This window comes from Molossus molossus, unplaced genomic scaffold, assembly GCF_014108415.1.
Source record: "Molossus molossus isolate mMolMol1 unplaced genomic scaffold, mMolMol1.p scaffold_m16_p_9, whole genome shotgun sequence".
NCBI classification, from domain to species: Eukaryota; Metazoa; Chordata; class Mammalia; order Chiroptera; family Molossidae; genus Molossus; species Molossus molossus.
The window spans coordinates 61,946,086-61,965,664 of NW_023425403.1; the positions used below are offsets into that span (position 1 = coordinate 61,946,086).

The 19,579-nt window shown below is 42.4% G+C and overlaps 1 protein-coding gene across 1 annotated transcript; it reads left to right on the forward strand.

The window, feature by feature from the left end:
- The first annotated feature begins 1,169 nt into the window (after window positions 1-1,169).
- On the forward strand, window positions 1,170-18,799 carry UPF3A (UPF3A regulator of nonsense mediated mRNA decay). The gene is made up of 10 exons (XM_036250083.1): window positions 1,170-1,402; window positions 3,025-3,131; window positions 5,427-5,533; window positions 7,784-7,882; window positions 8,000-8,110; window positions 10,170-10,225; window positions 10,316-10,474; window positions 13,111-13,271; window positions 15,014-15,311; window positions 17,864-18,799. Exons 1-10 carry the CDS (start codon window positions 1,196-1,198, stop codon window positions 18,014-18,016), a joined length of 1,458 nt encoding a protein of 485 aa, XP_036105976.1. The 5' UTR covers window positions 1,170-1,195; the 3' UTR covers window positions 18,017-18,799.
- Window positions 18,800-19,579: the final 780 nt, after the last annotated feature.

Below are 19,579 nucleotides of genomic sequence, written 5' to 3' on the forward strand. Positions count from 1 at the left end.
AAGAACTTGACCTGGCCAGTTTGGCTCAGTGATTAGAGCGCCAGCCCTTGGACCAAAGTCATGGGCTGGATCTAGTCAAGGGCATGTGGTTTGGTTCCAGCTGATTGATGTCTCTCTCTCTCCCTCCCACTCTATCTGAAGATAAATGGGAAAATATCCTCAGGTGAGGATTTAAAATAAATAAAAAAATAAAAACAAACTTCCACGTATAAATTAGACTAACTAAAAGTGTTACTGCCTGTATATTTGTAAAAGAAAAATATATAAATGTGAATCTGGCTTGGTTGCTGTCCCATTAATTTACAGCCCCCCCCCCAATTGAATTAAAATTACACTGAGAACCCTAGGTACTGTTTTGTGAAGTTGTGGGTCTGAGCTGTTAGTTACTCTAATCAAGCCTCAACCGCCATCCAGACAGTAGTCAACAGTTTACATCTGAGCTCCTAAGGACAGCCGAAATGAGCCTTGTATGCCAGCCAACTTATGCTCTCAACTCTGATGCATTTACTTTATTCCGTATAGGAAAGCTATGTACGGATTTGTGCTGTCGATTGACTGACTTTTCTTAAATGGAACTGCCATCCTCTGGTGAAACGTTCAAATTTCCTTGGGAAAGAAAAATAGCTGAAAATAATTTATTAAGTACGTGCATGCAACATTTAGCCAAAGGGCCTGCTCTTCTCTGTGGGAAAGAGTAAGCCCTGCAGAGCCTTGTTAAAGGCTCCTGCTGGAACCAAACATCCTCTAGTCCTGTTTTCCAGTGACAGCCGACAAGCTAAAGGGAGAGGCTCCTCGACGCCTCGTTCGCCCCCAGACTCTCCGAAGTCTGGGCTAAAGGACGGCGTGGGCAGCCTGACCCTCCCTCCCCTGCCCCCGACCGCTGCTTCCCGGTGGCCGCACGGCTGGCCACTGGCGACACCAGGCGCTGGTGGGGATGGGGGTGCTCGGGCTGCGGGCCCGCCCCGCCGCAAGCCCACCAACCCCGAGGTGTCTCCAATCTCGTGTCGAGGGGGCGGCTTCGGAGGTGTTGGGCACCCCCCAGGGAAGCTGGACGTAGAGCAACACAGCCTGGGGGGAGGGGTCAGGCGGTGTCTGAACCCAGGGGGCGGGGGTGACAGTGGGGGCGGCGGCGTTCCAGTTCTCGCGAAGTTTAGGCCCGGGCGGGAGGCGGCAGTGGAGCCGCGGCGGGTGCGGGATGCGCTCGGAAAAGGAGGGGCCCGGAGGCCCCGGGGTGGCCGTTGTTGCGCGGAGCCAGAGCGGGAGGGAGAGGACGTCCGCTGTGGAAGCTCAGGTCCGCCGGGAGTCGCCGCGGCGAGAGGCAGGGGTGCCGTCGGCCTTGTCCTCCAGCTGTGGAGGCAGCGCGGGCAAACCTCGCGAGGAGAAGAGGACAGTCCTGAGCAAGGTGGGTGTGCGAGCAGGAACGGGGCGGGCGGAGAGCGAGCGGTGCAGGCAAACTTAGCGAGGGCGTGGAGGTCCTGCTGCGGAGCCGGCGCGGGAAGGACGCCGGCTGGGCGGAGCGGCAGGCAGCCCTGGCTGGGGAGGAGGAGGGTCTTCCGCGAGATGGGGCGGGGCGAGGGTGGGGGTGCGAGCAAACGCCCAGAGGAGAGGCGGAGGCGGGGCGAGGGAGCAGGCGAGAGCACAGGCGGTGCGGGCGCACGTCGGGAGGAAGTCGTTCCTGGCCTAGGTGGAGGCGGGACGAGGGAAGGGGCGTGGTGGATGAATGGAGAGTGGGCGTGGCCGAGGGGTATCCACGGTGAGAGGGTGTGACTAAGTGGAGCATTCCACGGGCGGGTGGGCGGGGCCCAGGACCGGGCAGGTGGACAGGGTCAGGGGCGGAGCCTCTGGCGTCTCTGCCGTATCAGCACCGCGGACAGCGTCCTGGCAGCGCCGTCCCGAGCCCCTTGTGCCGCCAGAGTTTTCTGACGGTTTCTTTTCTGGTTTGGGGAGAAAGAAAATTTAAGCCTCTGGAGGTGGACGTGTCCCGTTGGGGCTGTGACGCTGGGCTCAACCAGCTCCACACTATCCAGGTCCTGGGCCTGAGTGGGCAGGAGAAGGGGGTGATGCGGCCTAGCGAAGGTCCTATCAGGTCCTGGGAAGCTGGGAAGGTAGAGAGGCTGGAAAGCCTGATGGTGTGGTGGGATAGGACCGGCAGTGTGGACACTCTGGACTGGAGGCGAAAGGTTTCCAACGCAGGTGGAGTTCCTCTTGGCAGTAAGAACAAACGCATGGTTTGTTATTGCTCTTTTTTTTTTTATAATTTTTTTTTTATTGATTAATTTTTGTTACAGATGATTCTCCTTTTTCCCCCACTGATTCCCCCCTCCCCCTTGTTATTGGTCTTAAACATTCCATACATACATTCACTGCATGGATCCCTACCTGCCATTGTGGCTTAACATGCAGAGAGAGTGTAGAAGCTACTACTTTTCAACGCAGGCACAGACATGCCAACTGCTGTCTGGTAGTAATTAAATGACTGCATGACAAAGAACTTATGCACAACCTTTTCTGACCTCAGGAATACCTTTTCAATTATTCATGCTTCATTACCCTTTTGACAGCCATGTTCTCATGTATGTTTTTCTTTTATGTTTCATTTTTTGTTCATCCTCACCTGAGGATATTTTTTTCCATTGATTTTTAGAGAGAGAGAGTGGGAGGGAGGGAGGGAAGAGGAGAGAGAAAGAGAGAGAGACAGACACATTGATATGAAAGAGATACATCGATTAGTTGCATTCTGCATGCTTCCTGATTGGGCCAGGATTGAACCTACAACCCAGGTGTGTGCCCTTGACTGGGAACCCAACCCAAAACCATTTGAGGTGTGGACTGACACTCCCCAACCACGGAGCCATACTGGTCAGGGCTCATGTATGTTTTCCTTAACCTTTCCTAAAATGTGTATTTCTGTTGGACTCTTGGTTTAGATTTTTCTCTGAACATAAAAAGGTCACCAGGCATTGAAATAATCAAAGCTTGATACAGTAAGGGTGAAACAAAACCCAGCCAGTATACTTTCCCTAGGTGGTCATCCGGCGCCTTCCTCCCAGTCTCACCAAGGAGCAGCTGGAAGAGCAACTACACCCACTACCTACACACGATTATTTTGAGTTCTTTACTGGGGATCTCAGGTGAGAAGCTGTTTACCAATGCTAAGAATCTGACAGGTGTTGTCACTTTTTGGCAAAGTATTATAGACAATAGAAGACATCTCCTTTTCCATCTTTATGTTCCCAGAAATCAGTGCAGTACTTTATTTCTGCAAGTTATTTCTAAATAGGCAGATCATTAAATGCCTCTTCAACAGATTTGAAATATGCCTCTACTGCACCACCATGGTCTAAGAAGAAAAAAACAGACCAACTAACAATGTATTACTTAATTTTTGGTTTTGCATATCAACAACATTTTTAAAAGTAAATTGTATTAAGATATAACAAAGTAGATTGAATAAATAATAGATGTATAACTTGATGAGTTTTCACAATTGAACATGCCATGTAACTAACACCAGATAAAGAAAGAGTATTCCAGACTCCAGAAGTCCCACTGTGCTTCCTTCCATCATAACACCCAGATCCCACCCCACCCCTCTCAAGTTATATCTTTTTCTTTCTTCCTTTTAATTTTATTTATTATTTTTATTTTTTTATTATTTTTTTTATCCTCACTCGAGGACATTTTCCCATTTTTTGTTCAGATAGAGTGGGAAGGAGAGAGAGGAAGAGAGAGAGAGAGAGAGAGACATCGACGTGAAAGGGACACATCGAGTGGTTGCCACCCACACAGCCCAACTAGGGCTGGGGACAAACTGCAACCGAGGCACGTGCCCTTAGCAGGAACCGAACTCAGGTCTCTCTGGACTGTAGGCTGACACTCCAGCCGCTGAGCCAAACTGGCCAGGGCTTTTTTTTTTTTTTTTTTTTAATTAATCCTCACTGGAGGATATTTTTCTGTTGATTTTTAGATAGAGTGGAAGGGAGAGAGGAAGAGAGAGAGAGAGAAACATCAATGTGAGAGAGATACATTGATTGGTTGCCTCACTCATGACCTTGACCAGGGCCAGGGTTTGAACCTGCAACTCAGGTACATGCCCTTTACTGAGAATTGAACCCATGATCCTTCAGTCCGAGGACCGATGCTCTAACCACTGCGCCAAATTGGCCAGGGCTGAAGTTATATTTTTTCAGTTCCCTTTTACAACTTGGTAGATAGATGACTCTGACAAAACATTTTATTTTCAAATCTTCCTTTTATTAACAAAGAGAGTGCTGACCTCTAGTTAGACCTTCAATAGATGACAGTTCAGCTCTGACTTAGTGATTTTCACTGTTTTTATTATCTTCATTATTATTATCCTTTTTATCTTCAATATCATGAGTTTTCATTTATGGAAGTTATAAAACTTTCCTTTTGAATAAATACATTAAAGTAAAAAATGTAAGTCTGTTCAACAAAGAAATACCACTAATATATAAATATAGATATGGTAAAAGAAAAAACATAAAGATGATTTTTCAAATGACTAAAATTTAGGAAAACTAGAACAGTTAAAGGAGGACTGACACTGGACCCAGAGTGGCTCAGATTGGAATCCAATCCCACCTTTTTTTTTAAATCCTCACCCAAGGATATTTTTTTCATTGATTTTTAGAGAGAGAGGAAGGGGAGAGGAGAAAGAGAGAAACATTGATGTGAGAGAGAGACATCGATTGGCTGCCTCCCACACGACCCTGACCGGGCCAGGGATCAAACCTGCAACACCAGTACGTGCCCTTGACCAGGTATGGAACCTGCAACCCTTCAGTCTGCAGATTGAGGCTCTAACCACTGAACCACACCAACCAGGGCTCCTGGTCCCACCTTTTAACTAACTGCACCCTCTGTAAGTACCTAATTTATCTGAGCCTCAGTGTTCTCATCTGTGAAAGGGGGTTGAGAGTTCCTGCCTATGAAGGAAATTGGTAGCTCTGAGATGGCAGAGAAAGCTTTAGTTCTGTAGACACTGTACAATGTGCTACAGTAAATACTCTTAATAACACCTAAAAGTGTTCTCTAACTCAGTAAAGAATCTTTTCACAATATAACATTTTCTTCTATGAAGGAATTATGAGTAGGTGGTATTGCATGATGGGGCGTGACTTTGGTTTTCAGCCCCTGAGAACCAGTAGTTTAGCCCTGGCTCCATGCAGTAGAGAAATTACCCTAAAGAGTCTTTCCCAGGTCATTAAAACTCAGTTAATGCTTTGTTTGTTTGTTTTTGTTTTTTGCTGAATGAAGACTATCCAGATTGTTGTCATTTACCGAGAGATGAATCTTTGGCATAGTTTTATTTGAAGTAGTTTTGTTGTATTCAGACAAGGCAAAGGCAAAACTAAAGAAGTCATATTTTTTACTAACCATTTTCACTGTTTTTCTTATTGCAGTCTTTATCCTCATCTCTACTCAAGGGCATACATTAATTTTAGAAATCCTGATGACATTCTTCTTTTTAGAGATCGGTTTGATGGATATATCTTCATTGACAATAAAGGTTGGGTCATTGGCTTTTTAAACTCGTTGTTACAGTCTTCAAGTACATTACGTTTTGCTGGAATATTTGTGAGTTTTAATTAAACAGTTCTCATATACTAATCTAAAGTAATGTGTAAATTTACATCATGTTATTGTGCTTGTGTGCTTGTTAAAAATTAAAATTATATATAAACGAGAGAATTCCAGCAATTGGGTAATAGTGACAACCTATTTATGTATTATCATTGGAGATTGAAGTTTTTCCATATAAATGAGCTTTCTGTAAGTGAACTTGACTTTTTTATGTCTAAACAATTATTTTACCCACATTTGACAAACATTTTCTAAAATGCATTATTCATTTATATCAATGTCTTCCTAAACAGAGTTTGCTTCATAATTACACTGTTGCTGGATGATGTCACGGGGGAGGAGATTGTAATACTGGACATCAGTTTTTGACCCTGTTTAACAGTATTGTCTGCTAAGACGATGTAATTTACCTCTACTCTAAATGGGTCCAATTCCTCTGTTTTTTGGGTTCTGCTTTTGATGTTTTTTCTTTTCCTCCTCTCCTATCAGCCGTTGTGTTCGCTGCTGTCATGTGTGCACACTTTTCACAGCATCTTGTTTTCTATACACCCCTCACCACCCACCTCTTCCCACTCGACCCCACCCCCCTACTGACAAGTGCTTTCTTCCCTTCCACTGGCTGTGGGGGTGGGGTCACAAACCAGAACAGATGGTTAAAGAGTGACTAGGCTGAAGCCAGGAGATTTTTTCTATGAGTACAGGCAAGTTTAATGCTGAAACCATTTGACATTTGTGTTGCGTGCTCATTTATTCAGTGATACATTCAAGTGCCTTTCTAAATTCCTTTTCAAATTTTGTGGTAAAATACACATAACATAAAATCACCATCTTATTCCTTTTTCAGGAGTACAGTTCAGTAGTGTTAAGTGTATTCACATTGTTGTGCAACCAACCTCCAGAACTCTTTTCATTTTCCAAAGTGAAACTCTGTACTCATTAAATAATAGTTACTTCTCATCCTCCCTCTCCCCAGCCCCTGGCAACCACCTTCTGATTTCTGTTTCTATGAATTTGAATACTCTAGATACCTCATGAAATGGAAGCATCCAGTATTTATTTTCTTCTAACCGGCCTATTACACTTAACATAATGTTTTCATGGTTCACTAATATTGTGGCCTGAGTCTTCCAGGTAAATGAGAGAATTATAATATCACAGTGACCTGGCTGTTCCTGACAAGTCCAAAAGTGATTACAGTGATACCTCGGTTCTCGAACATAATTCGTTCCAGGAGGAAGGTCGAGAACCGAATTGTTCGAGAACCGAAGCAATGAAACCCAATAGGAAAGCGTGACTCCACAAAGCGTGACTCTCTCTCTGCACTCACACTGATGAGGCAAGCAAGGCGCGCTGGGCCGAATGAACGCCATTCGGCTCAACTCGGCTCATCTCGGAAGTTCGAGTTCCAAATATTTGTTCGGATTCCGAGACAAAAGTTTCTCGAATCTCCTGGTCGAATACCGATTTGGTCGAAAACCGAGGCGTTCGAGAACCGAGGTATCACTGTACTCTGTAGGTTTAGAGCCAAGGAAGAGTGTCCCATTTGTTTAATAGCAGGTTCTTTCAGTGATCATTTCTATGTGTGTGCCCCCCTCACACACACACACTTACCACAACAAAAAAATGAATTCCTGGTCACTTTCATTCTGAATTTTCTTTTCATTTGAGGCAAATTTTACCTGAATATTATGTATACACTTGAGTCCCCCTCTTTTATCCAGCAGCTATTGAAAAGCAAGGTAATTTTCTTGAACTCATATAATGGATTAATCATTGAATTAACCTTTTAAAATAAAAAAAAGTTTAATGGTACTAAGGGATCAATTTAAAGAAAGATAACCTTTGGTGAGGAGAGATAGGCTTACTGAGGTATAAGTAACATATGGAAAAATTTATCATTTTAAAGTGTACAGTTTGATGAATTTTGAATGTATTCAGTCATGTAACCTCCACTACAACATGAGGAATTGTCTTATTTAATAAATAATTGTTCTCCATTGTTTAAATGTGGAGTTTGGCATGCTAAGATGCACTTGCTTGAAAGTATAATTAAATTATAGTTTAAACAGTAACATTTTCATTGTTATGTTCAATCCTTAAGGAAGCTAGATCATTCTTTTCCAAAACAAATATAGTAGAATTTCCGAATAATTTTTGGAATTTGTTTCTGGTAAAGGCCTTGAATATCCTGCAGTGGTCGAGTTTGCTCCGTTCCAGAAGATAGCCAAAAAGAAGCTGAAGAAAAAGGATGCCAAAACCGGAAGCATCGATGACGGTGAGTCCTTTTTTAAAGGCTGGATTATGAAACTTCCAAATTAAACACATGGATCAAATACAGTTTCTCTTCTTTATATGGGGAGGAGCATATTTATTTTTTCTTTTAAATTTACAGATCCAGAATATAAGAAGTTTTTAGAAGCTTACTGTGTGGAGGGGGAGAAAACTGGTGCCAATCCCGAAACGCTTCTGGGAGACATAGAGGCAAAGACAAGAGAACTTATTGGTCTGTTTTGCTCATTTCTTCTCTTTACTTTATTGAGATAAGTATTATAGAGTATGTATTTATATCTTGTGTTTAATGATTTTCATTAAAAATGACACATGATAGGTTTGGCAGAAAAGTAGACTATTTCTTAGTTTTGACAAAAGGATAGCAAGATGGCAGCTTGGGAAAATATGCTGAGTGTCTGTGGTGGGATAGCTTGAGTTTTCAGTTACACTCACCTTGTTTCAAATTTGTGATGAATGAACAGTAGAAAACACATTTGAGTGCTTGCTGTATTAGGGAAAGAGCATTATATCTCAAGGTCGAAGTCAGTATCTTTCCAAAGGATGAGGTATATAGAGCTTTGGTTCTGTGATTCCTGTTTCTGCCCATTTAGATTTGCACCTTAATCAGGCAAATCATGGCAAGTAACCTCTTTCTCTTCTTAGATTCTGGCCTTCAGTGGGTTCTTTTAATCAAGGGTAAACGATCAGGGTTAGATGGAAATATTAATTCACTCTGAAGTTGCAGAGTAGTACAGTGGCATATCAGGGTCTTTAGAGCAGACAGACCTAAGACCTGTCAACCATGTAGCCTCATCCTTAGCCTCAGGTTCTCTGTTTCCTTATAGGTTGTGGTGACATTGCTGCTAGGTATTGGCTCCCTCTAGGTGGCAATGGTTATATTGTTGGTTAAATAGTATGGTACATGGTCACACATCCCCTATTTAATAAATGATACAATTTTGTGGTTTGTAAAGCACTTATACAGCATCTCATTTTCCCTTCACATTGATCCTTTGTGGGTAACAAGGCAGGTGGTTTGTTGGAGATGAGGGAAGGCTGATGTGGTTGGTCTCAGTTTAGCTCCTTCACCCACCAAGGTAGGTCTCGGCCCATTCCTTGGGAGAGCTTCCATGGTGCAGAGCAGCATTCTCCCTAACTTGGGGTAACTTGCCTATTATGAAGAGCATTGGCTGTGCTAATTAATCCTAAGCCAGAGGTCATGGTTAGCACAGGAGCCACAGGGAGAGAGCAGGCTCTTATTGGTCCCTGTACCTGCGGTGAAACGTGGGCATCTACAGAGCTCCCCTGGCAGGTACCATTTGGTATGTGACATCAAGGTGTTCAGGAGCCCTCAATTCCAAGTCAGGAACCCCTGGCCAGGGGCTCTCTTATAATTTCTGATTCATTCCCAATTCCCAGAATTCTGGAATGTCATGTCAGTCTTCAAATGCATCCAGGGATTCTTCCTTTATTTAATCTGAGGTCTGGAAGGCCTCTGCTATAGACCCAAACCATCTTCTACCTGCTCACCTAAGTTCTCAACCACTGCCATGAGGAACACATACCTCTCGGACCTAGTCCCTCAGGAAGGCAGCACCTAGAGGCCTGCCACACGCTTGGGCACCCAGCATCCGGGTCAGGTGAGACAGGTCAGGCCATGAAAGTCGACGATCCAGTTAGAGTGTGTGGAGGCCTTTATTCCTGAGTAGTTGGTAATTTTTAGATCAACACTGCCATATGGAGTTATATTCTAAACTTTTACTTCTGGTTATTCTGACTTATGGCGCATATATTATAAGAAATTATAAGAATTCACATTGCTTAAAACCATTGTATAGAGAGCCAAAAAGGAAGAAATTGCCAGAATATGTGTTGAATCAAAGTGAAAATATATATATATATATATATATATGTGTGTGTGTGTGTGTGTGTGTGTGTGTGTTATGTAATGATTTTAAATATCTGCAAAAATATGAATATGTAACATTCGGGAAGTTTAATATGTTGTATTCATTTTGCTTTTATACCGTCTTTGTGAGTAACATATGACTCCCTTAAGAATCAGGAATTAATGCCTACTACATGTAAAGTTGTCAGTACTTTCAAATTACTTGACTTTATAGTGATGGAATAAGAACCCCCCAAATACAGTGTATGCTTATGTAAATGTAAACATGATAATGTTCTTCCCTTAATTATTTTAAAGATTACATTGAAAGCACGTATTTAAAACAAAGGAAAGAAATCTTATTTTTGAGTTAAATACTTCATTACAATTTGTTTTGTTTTAGCTAGAAGAACCACACCTCTTTTGGAATACATTAAAAATAGAAAGTTAGAAAAGCAGGTATGTCTGGCCTTGTACCGGGTGAATGTCCTTCATGTTTCTGCCACATCCACGCAGACAATTTATACACATACTTTTCTACCTCTTTAGAGAATTCGAGAAGAGAAGCGAGAAGAGCGAAGGCGAAGGGAGTTGGAAAAGAAACGCATACGGGAAGAAGAAAAAAGAAAGAAAAGAGAAGAGGAAAAATGTAAGAGAAAAGAAACAGACAAACAAAAGAAAGCTGCTGAGAAAGAAGTAAGGATTAAGGTAATTTGGAGGAGACCTTTTTTTCAAAAATAGTTCTATCCTCATCATGCCTTTTAAGTATCTTAGCTCTCTGGGAGTAAAAGGACATTTAAAATTTGTCTGGTCTTTTTTACCATAGTTCCTTTTCTCTGTTCTACAATAATAGTTCTCAGACTGTTCCCTAAGCCCTCAGGGTTCCTTGGGCATGCTGTGTTTGGGAGGACTGAGCTGGTGGAAGGGTGGAAGAGGACTGGCCTCCTGGGGGTGAGGGGAGCACTTCACCCAGAGGAGCCCCACATTTAAGTACCATAGATTGGGCTCGTGCTTACATTTTACTCTAATGGAAAGAGTTCTTGACTGAAAAATATACATTTGAAAACCACTGGCTCACTGTTTTCTAGTCTTGCTGTGTGCAGGCTGACTCACAGAACCAGATTTCTCGTAGAAGTGGTTTCTACATCTCTTGCCCAATTCCTCCTTTGCCTGTTATATTCATCTAGGAGGGTGGTTTCATGCATAGAGGGAACTTTTCTCTATGTAAAATATGTTGCCCTAAATTAGAGTCAGCCCTTACCTTCTTAGTATTCTGCTCAGATGGCTCTTCCTTCTCATCAGTGACTCCTCATCATCTGGTCTCTGTGTACATCTTATTTTCATGGAGAGGCTTCCCTGACCCTTTTGAGAAACCATTCCTCCTCTTCCTCTCACCCCACATCTCTCTGTCCTTTTATTCTGTTCATCGCATTTCTTACCACCTGAGATTATCTTGTTCACAGTTTTCTGTTTTTGTCACTGCGGATACCGGTCTTCCACCCCATGGCCACCACTGCCACAGCTAGAAGGTTAAGTGTGAGTTCTTTAATTGTGGGCACATGTCTCTTACTCACAGCTGTAATCCTAGCATTCAGCATAGGGCCTTTTCCTCTGGTTCCTGGCATGCAGCCCTTACAACCCTTCTAGTCTCTGGAGTGATAAGATGTCTTCTGTACATCAGTGAGGTGACAGTGGCTGATACCCTGGATAGCTTCAGGGTGGGAGCTGGTTACCAGAAAGACATGGCCCTATTAGAGGGCTGGAACTTTCAGCTCCACTCCCTGACCTCCAGAGAGGGGAGAGGTACTGGAGATTGAGTTCAGTCACCAATGGCCAGTGATTTAATCAATCCTGCATAATGGAGCCTCTATAAAAGTCCCTAAAGTTTGGAGTTTGGAGAGCATCCCAGCTGGTGAATAGGTTTAGGTGCCAGGAAGATGGTGTTCCTGTGGAGGGTGTGGGAGCTTTGAACCATTCCCTGTGCCTTGCCCTGTGCATCTCTTCCTTTGGTCTGTTCTGGAGTTACATCCTTTATAATAAACCAGCAATAGTGGGTGAAACAGTCTCCTGAGTTCCATGAGACATTCTCATTCAAGAATCCCCTGAATTCATAGCCATTTGGTCAGAAGGACCAGTGACAACCTCGGATTTTTGATTGGCAGCTGAAGTGGGGACAGTCTTGTGGGATCTGATGTTAATTCCAGGTAGGTGGTGTCAGAACTGAATTGAATTGTAGAACAACACCCTATGTTGGAGAGTTGGGGAAGTTTGTGAAAAGGCACCACACACTTGGTTTCAGAAGTATTGTGAGTAAAAACAGTTCATAATTGCACAGATTACTTGTTGGATGGATGGATACATATACTGTATTGTATTTACAGATTTTGTTCAATTGCATTTATTGCAAGCATATGTTACTTTTGTAATAAAAAAAAAGATTGATTGTTATCTGAAAAGAAATGTTTAAATTCAAAGATTCCACACAGACAGAATAAGAGCACATATATAGGTAACATATGCCTTTGATAAGAAGCACTTTAGTGTTTTGCCTTATGTTATATCTGTTTCTTAAATGAATTAATCTAATCCAAATGTATCTGTTTATGATTTTGCTATACTGAAATTTAAAATATGTTTACTTTTGCAAAGCGAGAACAAAATTCTCAGAAGTATATCTTCTATTTATGTTCTACAAACTGACTCTACCTGTGGTATTTACATTTCAGAGAGTAAGTTATATGGGTAACTAACCGAGCGGAAGGCCCAAAGGAAAGGCATACCAAATGAAATGTGTCACAGCAACCTGCTAAGTCTGTTTCAAGAAAGGCAATAAGTGTTTTGAAAACTCTAAAACTTCTAAAAGTCATTAATACGAAGCAACCTTTTAAAAAATGTTTTCTTTATTACAAAGTTCATACTTGTTTATTTTAGAAAAACTAGAACTGGTAGGTGAAAGGAAAGGAAATCATTTCGGTTCTGCCACCTAAAAATAATCACTGTTAACACAGTGTTGCAAGCCTTCTAGACATTTCTCTGTGTGTGTATCAACACAGAAATAGAAATCAAATCATTTTTTGTAATATTCCTTTATTCATTAATATAAGCAGTGATTCATCACATTAACTATCCTAAATCGTGTTTTCGTAACTACAAAATGTTTCATTGATTGAATGTTACCCTAGGTATTTAACCCAAAACCTGTTCATTGGACCTTTGTCTTAACCTTTTTTTTGCTATTCAAACATTTGAGCTCAATATTGGTATATATTTTTAATTATTTGTTAAATGATCTCTTTTATAATATACTTTTAAAGTGATATTTTACTAGCTTTATAATTTTTCAGCTTCTTAAGAAACCAGAAAAGGGAGAGGAGGCAGCCACTGAGAAACCAAAAGAAGCAGGAGAGGAAATTGATACTGGAGATGGACAATGGGAAGCCTATCCTGGCTGTGCTGTTGTGAAGGCCAAGCCCTGGGAGAGCCTGCCGGAGGAGCACAGGGAAAAGTGAGCCCCGCATTTCTGTTTCTTTGACCACATTAAACATCACAGGATTGTCATGAAGTCACAGTCATATATCCTTTGTCAGGACGAGTTCCTATATTTCATAATATTCTCAGAATTCTTGAATGCTTGTGCACATTTTTGTTTCTCTTTGGTCATGCTAGGAACTTGGTAAACCCATTTGGTCTGCTGCCTTAAACTTATCTTCGAACCAGGGAAATGTCCTTCTCTTATTCCCTTTGGGTTTCTGTAGTTGCACTTCAGGTATTCCCGATCTTCTTCCCAGTCTCTTTTCCTTGTGACTTTTATCACTTTGTAATTTTTCTGAGTTTTTTGAGATATTTTGCCCATTTGATCTTCCAGACCTCCTTTAGTTTGTCTATGAATTATAAATTTGAGAATTTGGTCTTTTAGGTACTGAAAGTCTTTTGTGCTGAAGAGATAGAATTCTGAGTGCTGTAATTCCTTCCTTGGAGTTGACCCACAGACGTAGATCTGGTGTTGTGCCAGCCCCACTTCTCTTCCACTGGGGGTCCTCTGTCACATGGGTCTTTGCCTGTTCATGACATGAGCTCACAAAAGGAGCTTGGGCAGGGCTTCTCTGGGAACAAGACAGGCATAGCAGTCTCTGCAGAGGGTCCAGAGAAAGAACAGTCAGACACTTGTACAGAGGTAGGCCCTTCATTCTGTCCCTGACCTTGGATTTGGTCATCTCCCCACAGTCAGTGGGGCCACATGCAGCTGGGCTTCTTGTCCCCTTGACCCAGGGCTCCTGCCCATGCATTACATTTAGACACCTGCAGAGCTTCCTGGAGGCTAGGGCTGCTCTGCTCACAGGAGTGGCTGGAAGTGGATTCGAGTTCAGAGGGCAGGGTCATGGGATTAGGCTGCTATTTGCCCAGGATCACAGTAGTCTGAGTGACTTATTACTGTGTACCTTGCAAACTGATTTATGTAAAGTTTTCTCTTCTTTTTGGGGATTCTGGTTTACTGGTTTGTATATAAAATTAACTTATGCATCATATGAAATCTGATCTGTTAGTGCTGTCGTTTATGTTACAGACATTTTTATTATTATTGCTTAGGACACAGCAGTGCCTTTTGTCATGTTTCTGGCACCAGTTCACGCTTCGCTTATAGGGCTTTTTGTCCCCACCAGTCTTGCTGCTTCTGTATGTGGGACATCCATAGGTGGCATGTGAGGACTTTTGCCTGTGGTTCTGGAGGGAAAGACTTTAAGAACCAAATGAGCTAAACGGCCACTTACTTATTTACTAGTCATTTAATAGTTTGGCATACAAATGTTATTAAATTTCAGTTAATTTTTGTTGTGGTTGGAGCAGAAACTAAGCTGCCACTATCAGCTCTGCCTCGGGATGGATGCATATTTGGGCTACTGGGAAAGTTACTTACCATATGTAGTCTCATTTACTTAATCTTCAGTGAGGGGGAATGTATTTATTTTTAAGGGTTACTGAGAATTTAAAAATTATATTTGGTACCTTAGCACTTAATATACATGTGTGACACTTAAGTATAACAGTAAATATTGTTAATACAATTTATTCATCTTTTTAATAGGTTTTATTGAATGCCCATGGTGTGCCCATCACATGCGAACTTGGCATAAAGTGATGGGCAGACATATATTCCCTGTCTTTTCTGGAACTTACAGTCTGGATGGAAGGACAGGTAATTGACAAGCAGTTTATGTAAGGTTACTGATAATTTGTATTAAATCACAGGTCACAAAATGACAGTGATAAAGAGCAAAAGGATATGGAGAGAAAATTTCGAGAAAAAGAACTTGAAACACAAAGATACCACTTGGATGACAACAGAAAGCTTAGAGCTCACTATGAGTTTGACAAGTTTTCAAGAAGAAACGAAGAAGAGATGAAATCGGGGAAAGGACTCACCCCAGACAGAGTGAAGATGGGTAGCCAGGACCGCGGTGTCCCTGTGGAAGCCACAGAGCGACCAGGGAGAGAACAGAGGAGTGAGGATGGCCTGGCACCCAGAAAGGAGAGAGTGCGAAACAAGGTTCTCTTCTTTATTTGGGATAATCTGCCATTCATCTGTCTGTGCTAAGTATAAACTGGACTTCTGCAGGCTTATGACTACTTTTCCAAGCAGAAATTCCTTTATTTCACTAAAAAAGGAAAATCTACAGAGGTGTCTGAGGTACAGGATCTCCCCCGCTGACAGTGAGAGGCCCACCCGTGCTGGGTCCTGCATTATCTCAGGAGGCGCAATGCCCTGTGTCTGCGTTTGCTTGAGCAGTTATTCTTGTCCACTTAGTGGGTACCAAGGGCTGAATGACAAATGGAAAAATAGAACCAGCCATCACCTTTTCATCAGGAAAAAAAATGTTTTTATTTAGTATAAAACTAGAACTTTCATACTGTTTGCTTGAGAGTAAATAATGGTATATTATCAGATTTACCTCTAAGATAGTAAAGAAAATATAGTGTGTCCCAAAAAAATGTATGCACACTATAACAGCTTAGTCTGGCTTCACCCATTATTTCAACCAGTTAAACTGAATAGGGGTGAAAGTTAAGTGAGTTCTCATCAGCTGTTAAAGTGTGTGTGATGATTACTGGACAGTCAGATGGCTCATAAACACCCAGAAGTTAGATCTGCATAATCAACACAGGATTGAGCTTGCCCACTTAGTCCAACAAACAGGGCCAGGCCCCATCATGCTGTCAGTCTCCCAAAGCCCGCCCTCCAGGTGAGCAAATGAGACGAGGCTACCTGTGCTGCAGGTCACCCACGTCCCACCTGTTCCTGACCCTCGGCAATCACTCCTGCTCTCTGTTTCTATGACTTTGTTATTTCAGGGACATTATATAAATGGAAACACAGAGTATGTAACCTTTTGAGATTGGCTTTTTTGCTCAGCATGATTCCCGACAGCTCCATCCAAGTTTCATGTATCAGCAATGTCGATTTTCTAAATGTTTCTAGTAAAGGCAAGGGAGAGCTTCAGAAAAGCCAGAGCCTTCTAGCTTCACTCTGACTGATCAAGTCTGTATCACAAAGGGTTTCTATAGTTGCCTTAACCTCAGGTACACTAAGTACAGCCAGGGGTCTCATTGGTGGGGGTTGGCCCTGTGAACACTTGTTTTTCAACTGCCTTTTTATTTAGCAGGAGTGATTTGGGTATTTGCATAGCTTTAGGTATGGGAACTCACGATGACTCTTGTCAATTAAGTCTGCAATGCCACAGCAGTATTAAGTGCTTTCTGGGTAATAGCTCCTTTCTTATCAGGCTTTTGGGATCAGTTTTGAACTCTGTACACACTGATGTTACCCTGGTGAAAAGCAAGCCATGCTTGGCCCAGAGATGTTGGGCTGTGAAGCTGCCTCTTGGCCTGCACAGGGGTTCAGATCCATGGGGCCTGCCGAGCCCTTTCCACTCTTCTCATTGGCCAGGCTTATGTTAAGAACATTCCGATCAGCCCAGGTGGTAACTATGGGGCCTCCACAGCCCCGGGTGGGTAAAGGTGAAACAGCAGTGGGACATGCCCACCCCCGTCGCACCGTGCTCGCGCTCCAGGTGGCCGTGGAAAGGCTAAGGCGGCTGCTGCTCTGTCATACACACAAGCGAGGAAGGCGAGGAAGGCGTGCCGAGGCAGGGGGCCTCCTCCCTGGGCTGTAAGCTCCCTGAGCTGGGATGGGGTTGCTCCCTCCCTCTCCTTGAGGCTGGCTTCCCTGAGAGGAGCGGTTATTCCCACTGGAATTACCAGTCCCAGGCTTCAGAATCACAGTCTTTCCCTGGCTTCACTGTCCCTATGCCCTGAAGCTGTTTAATGGCATTTGTGTACTTTATTCAGCCTTTGTTTTTATTCCGCCACCTCTAGGAGTTTAATAAGATGATGGGTTAGTTTTTTCTATGAAGGGGACAGTTCAGAAATAATCCACGAGAAAATTACATATTATGAATGTTAATTATTTAGTTTCGCACTTTAAAAGCTACCTGAGGGTCACACATAGTTTTGTTTCAGATCTCAGCTTCACTGCTTGGTGAGTTGAAGGGACTGAGATGTGTGTATTTGACTGTCACAAACTGGGAGGAGAATGGCATGCTGTCCTATTCTAGAGAGTGTTCTAGGTTTGAGCAATAACATATTAGCTGTCTTTATTTTCATGGCTTTTATATTGCCTCAAAATGCTTGGTTTCTGAGATAGTGCTGTGAAAAAGGCTGATTTTTAGCTGTGAGACTAATAGTCTTTATTTATTTATTTTTTATCCTCACCTGAGGACATTTTTTTCCTCGATATTTTGTTCAGATAGAGTGAGAGGGAGAGAGAGAGAGAAACATCGACGTGAAAGCAACACATCGAGTGGTTGCCACCCACACGACCCAACCAGGGCCGGGGACAAACTGCAACCGAGGTACGTGCCATTAGCGGGAACCGAACCCAGGTCTCTCCGGACTGCAGGCCGATGCTCTAACCGCTGAGCCAAACCGACCAGGGCTAATAGTCTTTAGATAATTAATATCCTCAGCCCCTAGGAATAGACATGTTGTTTCCTCTTGCATTGCCAGCCCTTGGAAGAGTAACCCACCCTTTTGTCCTGGCAGGACCGGCCAGCCTTGCCACTGTACCAGCCAGGAGCTCGCATGAGAGCACGTGGATGTGGTGGAAGATTCTCTGAGGAGGGCCGTGACGGGAGCAGGGCTGAGGCTGAAGATTCAACAGGGGCTGGTTCCAAAAGGAACAAAGAGGCAGAATGAGTCAGTGTGCATGTCACAGCTGTGACAAGGGTGAACTTACATTCCAAATTCCTTGGCTTAGAAATGTATAAATTAGTCTGGAATATAACCTGCAAGGTGAAATTACTCCTTACAAAGAAACTGGTGGCATAGAAACTTTCTCTTAAAAAATTGAACAGAGTTTTCCTTGATTTTACCACTTCTAGTATAAACTACTATGTATCCTTTAGCCATAACACAGCAAATAATCTCCTTTGGAAATTAGAAAAGTATAACCAAACAGTATGAATTCTGAAGCACTTAAATGTGTTGTTGGAATAACTTACACTTTGGTTTTTACACATTTGTAAGCAAATAATCTGTTGGGATCTGTATCTCATTATGCTTGTTGGTTTCCAGTGAACCATAGTTTCTGGGACATGAGCAGCGGATTCCATTATAATCTTGGCAATTCAGCCACATATGTGCCTTCTGTCCTAAAATTACAGGAAGTCTGTTGCACTGCAGTCCCTCTGACAGAAACCTTAACACTGTGTGAAGCCCACCAGCTTTAATTATAGTCCTTTTAACAATTTGGCTACTGATTTGATCAAAATAGTTTCAGTCTTTTGATGGAGGTGCTTGTGGTTTATAACCATTATGGTTTAAGAATTGGTAACATAAATTGCGTTATTTTGGAACATGGGTAACTTAGGTACAGAATCTAGGGTTTTTCTTTTTGTAGCCTGAGGTAATTTTAAAGTGACTTTATGTAGCTTTCTGCAACTATGCATTCTATAGTTTTTCCTTTTAGTGAAATTTTAAAATGTTTGTGTACTTGTGGTACTATGTTTTGAACCATTAAATAAAAATTTTAGTAGCTATGGGTTTGACATCCAGTTGTACTTTTTCTACATAGAATTTTACACAATAAAATTTTGCTTTTTAAAACATAGCTTTAGCCCTGGCTGGTTTGGCTCAGCAGTTGGAGCGTCAGCCTGCGGACCAGAGAGTCCTGGGTTCAGTTCCTGCTAAGGGCACATACCAAAAAAAAACCAACAACAACAACAAAATAAACCCATAGCTTTAATTATCTGAATACTTTAATTATAGCTATTCCTTATTAAATAGGAGATATTTGTCAAAAAACTAAGAATTACTCATTTATCATTAAAAACATCTGTAATTGTTGGACACAGTTTTATGGCAAGGTCCATGGGATCCAGAGGAGCCAACCTGGCTTAAAAGGGTTAGACAGTATTTTACACTTTGCAGGCTATATGGTCTCTGTCACATCTACTAACTTCTTGTGGTGAGAAAGCAGCCTTAGACAATACATAAATGAATGGGCAGGGCTCTGTTCCAATAAAACTTTATTATAAAAACAGGCAGCAGGCCATATTTAACCTGTGGACCACAGTTTGCTGGCCCCTGTTTAAAGGGTGGATCAAACTGGATCTCCTGAACAGTGAGCGGCTGTGGTCCTTGCTGCTCATTTTGGCTTTGATCTGGAGATTTCCAGGCTCGAAAGTCCAGGACATAGTAAATTTCACTTCTAAGGCCCCCATCTTGGTTCTGTTGGCTTGTTTGTATTTGGTGATCAAA